The following is a 10,300-nucleotide window of genomic DNA, read 5'->3' as shown; positions in this document are numbered from 1 at the left end:
TCAGCTTTCCCCCCCAGCCATGCACCGCAGCCGTGCACCATAGCTGTGCACCGCAGCCATGCACCATAGCCGGGCACCGCAGCCGTACCCTTCAGCCATGCGCCACAGCCGTGCACCGTAGCTGTGCACCATAGTCGTGTACCGCAGCCGTGCACCATAGCCGTGCACCATAGTCGTGCACCATAGCCATGCACCGCAGCTGTGCACCGCAGCCGTGCACCATAGTCGTGCACCATAGCCATGCACCATAGCCATGCACCGCAGCCATGCACCGCAGCCGTGCACCATAGCTGTGCACCGCAGCCGTGCACCATAGCTGTGCACCGCAGCCGTGCACCATAGCTGTGCACCGCAGCCATGTTCCATAGCCGTGCACTGCAGCCAAGCATCGCAGCCATCTAGCATAGCTGTGCCCTGCAGCCATGCACCTTACCCGTGTACCATAGCTGTGCAGTGGCAGCCATGCACTGCCGGCCATGCACCACGGGATGAGCGCAGGGCTGCCAGGGTCCGCCATGTCCCGGGCAAAGCAGGCAAGGCTGGGAGGGCAATGCTGGGTGCTGCAGCCAGCCACGACCCCCACCCGCTGCTCCGTGCAGCCCTGCCCATCTCGGCAGGCACAGGGTGCTCTGCCCCATGTCCTGTGGGCTTCTGCCTGCTCCGTACCATCACGGTGCCCTGCCAGGCTGGCAGCAAGCTCCAGGCAGCACAGGGCACCACGAGAGGGGCTGTCTGTGGAGGAGCGTGAGCTCAGCGTGTTGGGTGGCCATCTGCCGCGTGACGGCACGGCACGGCACAGCGCAGGGAGCAGCAGGCTCCTGCCTTCCTCCCGGAGACCTGCCTGCGTCAATGCTCTCCCAGCTGCAATCAGTCAAAACCAGGAGGAGGCGGCAGTGGCAGGTCAGTCTTTATTACTAAATAAATAGTCGTATAAATCTTGTGCAAAAAACATGTGGCAAAAACCATTGGCCTTGGTGGGCGGAGGGGGCCGCGTTCCCCACACCCCGCCCACGGCAGAGGTTCCTGGCATGGCACCGCCGATGGCCCCAGCTCAGCAAAGCGAAGCGGCAGCACTGAGGCTCGCCTGTGCGAGCTGGAGACCCCCAGCACTGCCGGGGCAGGGCCAGGACCCCCTGTCCAGGCTGGACACCTACCAGGACAGCGGCTGCTGGAGGGACGGAGGCTGTACGAATCCCTGAGGAGCAGACAAGCACCGTCCAGCCCAGTCCACAATTCCGATGGCTGTGCCGGGGCCGTGCTGGGGGCCTGGGCAGAGTCTGTCAGCTCCCAGGGCCACTGTGCTAGAGCGGGGAGCTCGAGGCCTGGCCGTGCCGCCGCTCCCGTGCCTCCACCGTCCCTACGGTCCCCAGCGGCACCACCACTTCCTCTGGCTGGCAGCTCTTGTTGAGCTCCACCACACGCGGCACCACCGTCGACCAGCGATCTGTGGAGACGGCGGGAGTTTGTCAGAGCCAGGAGGCTGCAGCCGGTCCCCCCTTGCCAATCAGCTCCGTGCCACCTGGCCCCCAAAGCAAATCTGCTCCTGGGGCTCATCAGAGGCTGCAAGCTGTGTCCCAAGGGATGCTCCCAGCCCACGGCACCACGCTCACCTCTCCGCAGCCTGCCCATGGTGTGGGAGAAGCCATAGTACTGGTATGTGTCGCTCTTGCCCGGGTCCTCGCTGATGATGCCCAGATTCTGGTTCCAGTGGGACCAGTTCACCTCGTCCACCCTGCAGGGAAGGTCAGACCCAGAGGGGCTGCACAGAGTGGCTGGGAGCCAAGGCGGCAGCTCCTGCGTCCCTGCGCTATCCCACCATCGGCAATGCCACTTGGCTCCAGATTAGTACAAACTACCCAGCAAACGAGTGCACGGTGCCGGCACCCCGAAATGCTGCTTGCTGCAGGAGGAGAGGCTTGGCTGCTCCCGGTCCCTGGCTCCCAAGGGCACCTGCCTTTACCTGAAGCACCAGCGGCGGTCAGGCGTCCCATCAGTGCCCTTCCCCACGGTGACCATCTCCCCCGAGCGGAAGGCTCTCCGCAGGAACATAGGGAAGGAGCGCTCGATGTCCAGGATGGTGGTGGCCCACTGCCAGTGACACCAGGGACCCCTCAGCCACTTGGGGATGGAGGCATGGGGGTCCCTCACCCAGGTGGTGCTGCTTTGATGGAGCTTGGGGTGCTGCAGTGCAGCTCCCAGGGTGGTACCTGCAACTTCCAGATGTGCTTGCTCTCCTTGGAGACTTGGCCCACAGTCTCACCCATGAGAGCGATGAGCATGTTGAGGAGGAGCACAAAGGTGAGGATGATGTAGGTGACAAGGAGGATGATGAAGACGACTGGGTACTTGGCACTCTCAAGCATCTCCAGGTCGCCCATGCCGATGGTGAGCTTGAAGAGGTCGAGCAGGAAGGTGCTGAAGGTCTGGCTGTCCCGGCAGGAAGGGTAAGTGGGCACCGTGCAGTTGGACTTCTCCTCGCTGCAGGACTCACTGCTGGGACATGGGTTGAGGAGGGACACCAGAGCTGGGGGAGGAAGGACAGGGGTGGCGAGTCCACGGGGGCAGCGGCAAGGATGGGGCCCATAACGGGCCCCCATGTGGCTCTGCACCGGCTGAGCCCCTCTCCCTCTCCACCACAGGGGGAGGCAAAGGCTGAGCCCACAGGCAGGTAGGACGGAGCAGGGGGTCCACAGCCCCCTGCCCGGCCGTGCCATGCCATGCCACAGGGCTCATCCTCCCCCCAAGCCCCAGCTCACCGGCCAGGCACCTACCTGATGCGTAGCCGATCATGAAGAGCAAGTAGACCAGGAGGAAGCGGAAAAGGTCTTTGAAGAGGATCTGCAAGTGATGGAGAGGGGGGTGAGATGTGCTGGACCGCAGTGCCCGGCCATGTGCCGGGGCACCATCGCTGAGCCATGCCGCATGGACGGCCAGGCTGAGAACAGGGCATTGGTGAGCCACAAGAAACCCTAAAGAAAGCATGGGGGATCCTCCTTTTGGGTCACACATCCATAGGAGGACCGGCCCTGCTGGGGAAGAAGACCCCTGACCCCACTGGACCTTCTGGATCATGATGCTGTAGGTCCCCGTCAGCTTGAGCCCCCGGGTGAAGTACAGTGCGTTCATCCAGCCCAGGACCAGCGCGAAGACCATGACGGCCAGGTACGCCTCGATGCCGCCCAGGTACAGCCCCGCCGTGACGATCACCAGCACCGAGTAGATGAAGCTGGAGGAGAGCTGGCGTCAGACCCTGCACGGACAGCCACCGCCGGCTACTGCCCCTTGCAAGCCTGGGGATGCTGTGGCTCGGGGAGGCCCCGGGGGTTCCCCACGTACTAGAGCAGCTGGAAGGAGCCGTCTATGAAGAAGGAGTTCACGCCTGGGCACTTCTTCATGAACAGATCTTTGATCTGGGGGAGAGAGGGAGAGGTTGGGGGGAGCTGGGGGGAGCAAGCCCCTGTGCGGCAGGGACTCGGTGTCCGGGGGGCATCGTGGCAGGGGCTGATGCCTCAGGACATGGGGCTGTCGCCCTCGAGTTGCTCCTTGCATGGAGATCATGAGGGCTCGTCTGTCCCATGGGAGGACCCCCCGCCTCGCTGCACTGACGTTTGTGAAGAAGAAGAGGATGCCAGTGAGAAGGGTGATGATCTCCCCAGCCAGGCGCAGGTAGTCAGCGGTGGTGATGTACGGGTAGGGGGGCTGCGGGGAAAGGACAGAGCTGAGCTGCTCCACCATCCCAGGGCAGGCAGGGCTGCTTGGGGCAGAGACCCGGCAAACCCCCCTGCCAGGAGGCGCTGGCCCATGGGGCTGTGCCACGGTGCCGTGGGACTCACGGGGCCTTCCATGGGGCGGTAGTAGGCGACGAGGGTGAAGATGACCATGGCACAGAGGTAGGAGACCACGCTGATGTAGAAGGAGACGGCCCCGAACTTGCGCCACTTGTCGCGCAGCAGCTCGTTGATGGGCTCCACGGCCAACATCTCATGGCGGTTCTGGTGGGATACAGGTGCCGTCAGTGGGGACACAGCCCTGTGGCCCACCCGGTCCCCCCCAGCCCCTGCGCACCTCGATCTTGCTGTTGTAGACAAGGATCTCCAGCACAGACATCTCCTCCCCGCAGGTGTCCAGCGAGGAGAGGTCATAGAGGGAGGAGTAGACGGGGCCGTATGCCCAGTCCTTGAACTTCCGCGAGAGGTGCCGGGCATCTTCGTCTGTGATCTCCCGCCGGATGATGTGCTGGAAGATCTGCCGGAGGGAGGACCGCTCGCCCACAGGCAGACCTGCACCCGGCCCCCGCCTGCTTGGGGCACCCCGCTCTCCTCCCACCCCACCCCAGGCACATCCCCTCCCACTGCTCAGCACCCCAACCCACCCCCTGGACCCCAGGAGGGGCCCAAGGTGCTCCCGGGGTGGAGGGAAAGGTGCTCCCGGGATGGAGGGACACCATCACAGCAGGCAGCCCCCCAGGATGCTGCAGCTTTTGCATTTTTAATGACCCCCCCTGCCCGCACCGCTGGAGGACAAGGGCAAGTCAGGGGAAAGGATGGGATGTGCGGAGAGCCTGGGGTTAATTAGGGAAAGGTTAATTAGCCAGGTTAATAGGCTGCACGTGCAGGTTTCCAGCATCATCTGCAGAGAGAAGCCATGCTGCTTGCTGCCGGCAGGGACATGCACTAAGTGCGAAAGGACTTAGCCGAGAGCTGACAGGGGCTCAGCCCTTGCAGCCAGGGACAGCGGGGCAGATGGCTCCCGGCTCCGGGGGGGTCACTGTACCCCGATCTTGCCAGTCTTGGCAGCCATCATGAGGGGAGAGAGGCCATCGTTGTTGAGCAGCGCCTCCAGGTTGGTGTCAGGGAAGAGCTTGGCGCACTTGACGAGGAGCAGGTCATACATCTTGGTGACAAACTTGGTGTTCTCGCGGGTGTTGTCGGCGATGGCAACCAGGGCGTGCAGCACGGTGTTGCCGCGGGAGTCCTGGCGTCGCAGGTCCGCCTGCTTGTGCCCGTTCTCCGTCAGGTAGTGCACGATGTGGGGCTGGTTGGTGCAGGCGGCCAGCGAGAGGGGCAGCTCGCCTGCGGGGACAGCGTGCCATTGAGATGCCCGTCGCCCTCGCCCTGCCGCAGGGGCATCCCCAGGGTGCAGCTGGTCCCTCTGGGCGACCTGCCGGTTCCCTCCCTTCTCACCGAAGTAGAAGTAGCCACCCTCGTCCTTAGGCTGGAAGAAGCGGCCGCGGGCCTGGGCGTGCACGTCTGCTCCCTTCTCCACCAGCAGCTCCACATAGTGCTTGCAGCGGCGCTCAATGGCAATGTGCAGGGCTGTCTGACCTGTGCCACCAGTGCCGGTCAGCCCCCACCTCACCCCGCAACTTCCCCCGGGTCCCCAGCCTTCCCGGGGTACCTGCTGCTCCAGTCCCTAAGCCCCTCCAGAGCCCCCCAGCCTCCCCAGGGTCCTCGCTGCTCTGATCCCCAAGCCCTCCAGCATCCTCCATCCTCTTCAGGGTCCCTACTGCTCCAGTCCCCGAACCTCCCCGGGGTCCCCCATGCCCAGGCAGGGCTGGCAGCAGCCCCATGCCCCCCTACCTCGGTAGTAGACATCCCTGAAGGGCGAGTTGATGAACTCCCGCATGTTGCCGGTCTTCTCAGCGATGTCGAGGAGAAGGGGGATGGTGTCGTTCCTGCCCCCACTCAGGTTGAGCAGGGCCTTGGGCAGGCAGGTCTTCCCCGTGGAGGGCTCTGGGAGCAGAGGGTGCTGAGGGGGGGCTGGGGCAAGCCTCCCAAGCTATGGGGGTGCCCAGCCCCGCACCCCTGCACTCTCTGGCCAAATCCCCAGCTCCTCCCGGGCGCCGCATGCCACAGCCCCCTGTGACGGGGTTGTGCATCACCATCCCCATGGGGACAAGGGGACCACCGGTGGCCCAGCACAGCCCCAGTACCACGGAAGTCCCAGGGCAAGGCCAGCCCCAGGTGCTCACCTCGAAACTCCTCATCTGTGAGGCGCTTCTTGTGGGTGAGGAGGAAGGAGAGGAGCCCATCCAGGCCAGCTGGGGACCCCCGGGAGACGATGTCGAAGAGGATGGGTCTGTTGAAGACCTTGAGGACAGGGGGCGGGTTGGGAGCCGGCCCCTTTGCGCCTGGTGCCTGCTTCCTGTGGGAGAAGGGCCAGCGCTGGGGACCGGAGCCGCTGCCTCAGTTTCCCACCCGTGCAATGAGCTCGAGGCTGCTCAGCTGCCAGCGAAAGGCACGGGGGCCGCCCCAGCTGGGGGCACCCACTGGGGCTGGGGCAGCCTCCCCACCCACAGCAGCCCAGTGCTCCCAGCATCCAACCTCCCAGTATCGCCCACGGGGGCTGGTGGGCGCCTTGCCAGCTCCCATCCGGGTGCTGCAGCATTCTGGACCCCAGCCAGGCCCCCCAGCAGGGACAGGCCACGGGTTCGGCCATGCTCCAGCGCCGCAGGAGAAGCCAGACTGGTTGGAGCAGTCGGCGGCAGTGGGATGGGCTGGGGACAACCGGCCGGCTCCGGGCACCGGGAATGGGGGGAGGAGGGACAGTGGCTGCCCCAGCCAGGGATCTCCAGGGCTGGGGGTACGCAGGGCATCCCAGCCCCCTCCACCCGCCTGCATCCCTGCCCACCCAGGGGACCGAGCTCCCGCCGGGGCACGGGGGCACCCCACTGCCCGGAGCCAGGCTGCACCTCTGGGGTGGGGACAGTGGCGGGGGGCCACGATGGCCGCCCCAGGTGCCCGGCACAGAGGGGCATTGTACGCCCGGCCGTGGGCTGCCCCCCCGGCTCCGGTTTCCTGGCGCGGGGAGGGCGGAGGCCCTCCTGAAAAGCCCTTTCATGCCGGGGAGCCAGACGTCCGCACCGGCCAGGGGAGCGGCTGGGTGCACAGAGCCTCTTTCACGGTGCCGGCAAGGGGGAAGGGGAGCTGCGCTCCTGGCCCCACAGCACCGCGGGGCTGCAGACCCACATCATGGCATGGTGCGGCATGGCATGGCATAGCCCGGCACTGCCACTGCCACTGGCTGGGAGCTGCTCCCTCTGCGTGGCACCCCCTGACCAAAGCACCCCAAAGTGCCACTCGAGGAGCCATGGGAGGCTGTCCCCATCCCCAGCTGCCGGGCATCCCCATATCCACCGTGCTGCACCCAGGGTGCCCCCCAGCCCATCACTCCGCACCGGCACCAGGGTGCATGGGCATCCCCGTACTCACTCCACAACCCTCCTGCGCCAGCGCTTGTTCTCGCTGGGGTGGTGGCGGTAGGTGCCGTAGTCGAAGAGGGAGTCCATGGGGGCTTTCTTGGGCGCAGGGACCACGGCCGACTCGTAGATGGTGGCCTCCAGCAGCTCCATGGGCTTTGGGGCGCCTTTCCGGAAGGCCCCGTGGAATTTCATGCGGAGGTTTTGCTTTCCATCCCCAGCACCGGGGGGGCCCCGGGCCACCTCAGCAGGGGACAGGGTATCCTCGCTCTCGAACAGGTTGGCCAGCGAGGAGAGTGGGAAGGAGTCATTCTGGAGGGACCCATCATCCCCCAGGCCCTCCCCGGCATCACCACCAACGGCACGTGGGGGGTCTTCAGCGTCTGCCATGCTCCCTGGCCGGAGGGATGGGTGAGAGCTGCCTGCCTGGGCAGCTGTGACCCCCAGCTCCTTCCACGAGAGCAGGAGACCTGGCAGAAGAAAACCCAGTGTCATCCCCAAATAACCCCTGTCCCTCCCCATACTCTCCCACGGGGCACCGTGCCCCCGTGCGGGAGCAGGTCCCACGCCGACCCCAGCAGTGGTTGGGGCCAGCAGGACCCCCCGCAGCCCAGGGTCTCCTGTCCTGCCCTGGCTCTCCTCGCCGCCCACCTACCTGGCCGTGGGGACCCCTCACGTCTGTAGAGGCCCCACCAGCTGCTGTGCTGCCAGATTCAAAGCGCAGCCGTAATGGGTGAGGTCGAGCCTGGCCCCGCTGCCTCTCCCTACTGTGGTCAGCTTGGGTGCAGCCCAGGACAGGGCACAGAGCAGACCCTGTGCACTCTGATCTGCTGCCCAAGGAAAGAAAACATTCCTGGGATACACCCCGCGCCCAGGGAAGCGGGGAGCTGCCACCACAGCAGAGCTGGGAGTGTGACTGGGAGCAGAACTGGGGCTGGTTCCCAATGCCCCACAGCTCCCGCAGCCTCGGGGGGCTTGGTGGGACCTGACCCTGGGCACCCACAGTGCCAGCATGGCCACGCTGGGCACTGGGAGAGGGACGGACATGGCACAGGGGGGGCCGCAGCCCATGGGAGGACAGGAGCAGCGGTTAGGACAAGAAATTACGGGTTTAGGTTGCCCAGGGGGACATGGGACTGCAGGAGAGTTGTGCTACCAGCGTGGAGAGCAAAGCATTGCACCATGCCACAGGCACCGCAGTGCCCTGCCCACCAGGTCCCTCCGGGCAGGCAGCGCTGGCAGGGGCACGGACAGGCAGGGCAGACAGGTGAGTGACCCCGGGTTGTCCCCCAGCCCCACTTTCCACGAAAACACACCCGTGAAACACATCAGCATTAAGGCTCGGCCCAGCTCCTGCCTCTGGGGAACTCAGCCCTCCCTGTGGGTCCTGGGACAGAAAAAGCAGCCGGAAAACGTATCATTTTCTGCCGGGCTGCAGCTTTGTACAGCAAGCCATAATGGCAGGCTGGGCCCTGCCGGGGTGGGCAGGGATCTCTGCTGGATAACGTGCTTCTAATTAGGCAGCATGTCCCACAGCCGCCCATGGCAGCCCCACGGCGGGGACACACAATGCTCCCGCAGACACAGGGGACGAGGGCTGCAAACAGCCCCAAAATCCTGCTGCAGTGAGGGGGGCCTTGGGCAGCAGTCCCCTGCTCCCCACCGCCCCGGGTGACACCCAGCAGGGACGGTGCAGCCCTGGAAGACGCAGAGTGAGCCACAGAGCTGAGACGGTTTCTCCTCCTTGCTGACTTTCCTGCCATGGCCCTCTCTGCAAGAAATTCCACAAGCACCTGCCAAAGCCCGCAGGTCCCACGCCCTGACCCCAGGCAAACACGGGCCCTCGCATGGCCCATTTGCCCTTGGGCAACAGAGAAGAGGGGATTGCCAAGCACGCCAGCCCCGCGGGCTGTGCATGGGGACAGAGCACCTAACTCCTCAGCTGTGCTGGGAATCCCACCCCCAGGACAAGCACAGCTTTAGGGAAAAGCCCAAATACGGCACGGGCTGTCACATGTGGCTGGAGGCCAGGGCAGAGCCAGGGAGCCACCGGCACAGGACACTTTCCCGTAGGAAGCGGCTGGGGACTCGGCCGCGGGACTCGGACAGGTGGCAGGCAGCCCCGGGGGTGCTCGCAGGGCCGGAGCCCGGGGAGATGCGGGGCAGAAGCGAGGGGACAAGTGGAAAGGGCAGGTGGGGCCGGGAGCCGGTGCTGCCACCAGCGACTGGGGCAGGAGGCTCGCGTTGGAAACGACAGGCTCGCTGGCTGGTGCCGTCAGCCTGGGTGCTCCCATGGGCACAGCCACTGCCAGGAAAGGTGCTGTCAATGGGGTTTTATTTGACTTGTTAGCTATTCGGGTTTTTGTTTTTCAGACTTCCTCACCCCATGGAATAAATGAGTCAAGGCGCAGCTCATCGTGCCCGGGCTCGCTGGCACAGCCCTGGCTCTCGCATCCAACACAAACCCTCCCACCCGCTCCCCCACGTGCGCTCCCACCTCTCCCCACCTTTCCACCAAGTTACCTCCAAGCCAGACCAGTATCCCCAATTAGGCCCCCACTCCAGACCATTACAAGGGCACAGACGCCAGCGCCGACACCGGGATGTGCAGGGACATGCCCTGGGCGGGCGGCAGGGAAGGTGCCCCGTTAGCGGGTGGTGCAGAATTTGCCACATTAAAGTGTTCCTCAAACTAAAGCACAAAGGGCTCTGGGTAGGAGTGAATCACTGAAACCACATCGTGTTCACATCCAGCCCCGGTGGAAACGCTCATCCAGAGTGAACCAGCCAGCTTCGAAAATAAACCGTGCCGCCAGGACCGCACTCACCTGGGCGAGAGCCATGGACCGACAGATGAACTTCAAAGCCGTTGGTAACCCCTTCCCCAAAGCACCCCGTGGGAACGCACCCGGCACCTCACCCTCGGAGCGGTGAGCCCCCAAACCGTCCAGACAGGTCAGGACCCCCGCAGTGCCGGGGGGAGCCCACGGGGCTGGGCCCTGCCTTGCCCAGCACGTCCCGCGGCCCGGTCCTCACCCCGGGGGGCTGTATCCCGCCCCGGTCCCCGTGTCCCGCCCCGGACACCCCCACAGTCGCGCCGCC

The 10,300-nt window shown here is 65.2% G+C and overlaps 1 protein-coding gene across 1 annotated transcript; it reads right to left on the bottom strand.

Moving 5' to 3' along the window:
* Positions 1-1,301: 1,301 nt before the first annotated feature.
* TRPV4 (transient receptor potential cation channel subfamily V member 4) lies at positions 1,302-7,588 on the bottom strand. Its single transcript, XM_009283841.1, has 15 exons — positions 7,212-7,588; positions 5,972-6,144; positions 5,580-5,732; positions 5,184-5,324; positions 4,774-5,072; positions 4,066-4,245; positions 3,834-3,992; positions 3,607-3,699; positions 3,337-3,410; positions 3,061-3,226; positions 2,772-2,838; positions 2,208-2,524; positions 1,961-2,088; positions 1,611-1,732; positions 1,302-1,444 (listed from the first exon to the last, which is right to left on the bottom strand). The coding sequence occupies exons 1-15, from the start codon at positions 7,586-7,588 to the stop codon at positions 1,302-1,304; spliced, it is 2,592 nt and encodes an 863-aa protein (XP_009282116.1).
* Positions 7,589-10,300: the final 2,712 nt, after the last annotated feature.

The sequence above is a fragment of the Aptenodytes forsteri genome, unplaced genomic scaffold (genome assembly GCF_000699145.1).
Source record: "Aptenodytes forsteri isolate BGI_AS27 unplaced genomic scaffold, ASM69914v1 Scaffold118, whole genome shotgun sequence".
In the NCBI taxonomy this organism is placed as follows: Eukaryota; Metazoa; Chordata; class Aves; order Sphenisciformes; family Spheniscidae; genus Aptenodytes; species Aptenodytes forsteri.
This window is presented reverse-complemented; position numbering and strand designations above follow the sequence as displayed.

Excerpts from the sequence above, each read along its gene's own strand:
- TRPV4 (XM_009283841.1), bottom strand. The coding sequence starts at position 7,588 with ATGGCAGACGCTGAAGACCCCCCACGTGCCGTTGGTGGTGATGCCGGG. Across the intron at positions 5,733-5,971 it reads CACAGATGAGGAGTTTCGAG|AGCCCTCCACGGGGAAGACC; the intron begins GTGAGCACCTGG and ends CTCTGCTCCCAG. Across the intron at positions 1,733-1,960 it reads GACCGCCGCTGGTGCTTCAG|GGTGGACGAGGTGAACTGGT; the intron begins GTAAAGGCAGGT and ends CCTTCCCTGCAG.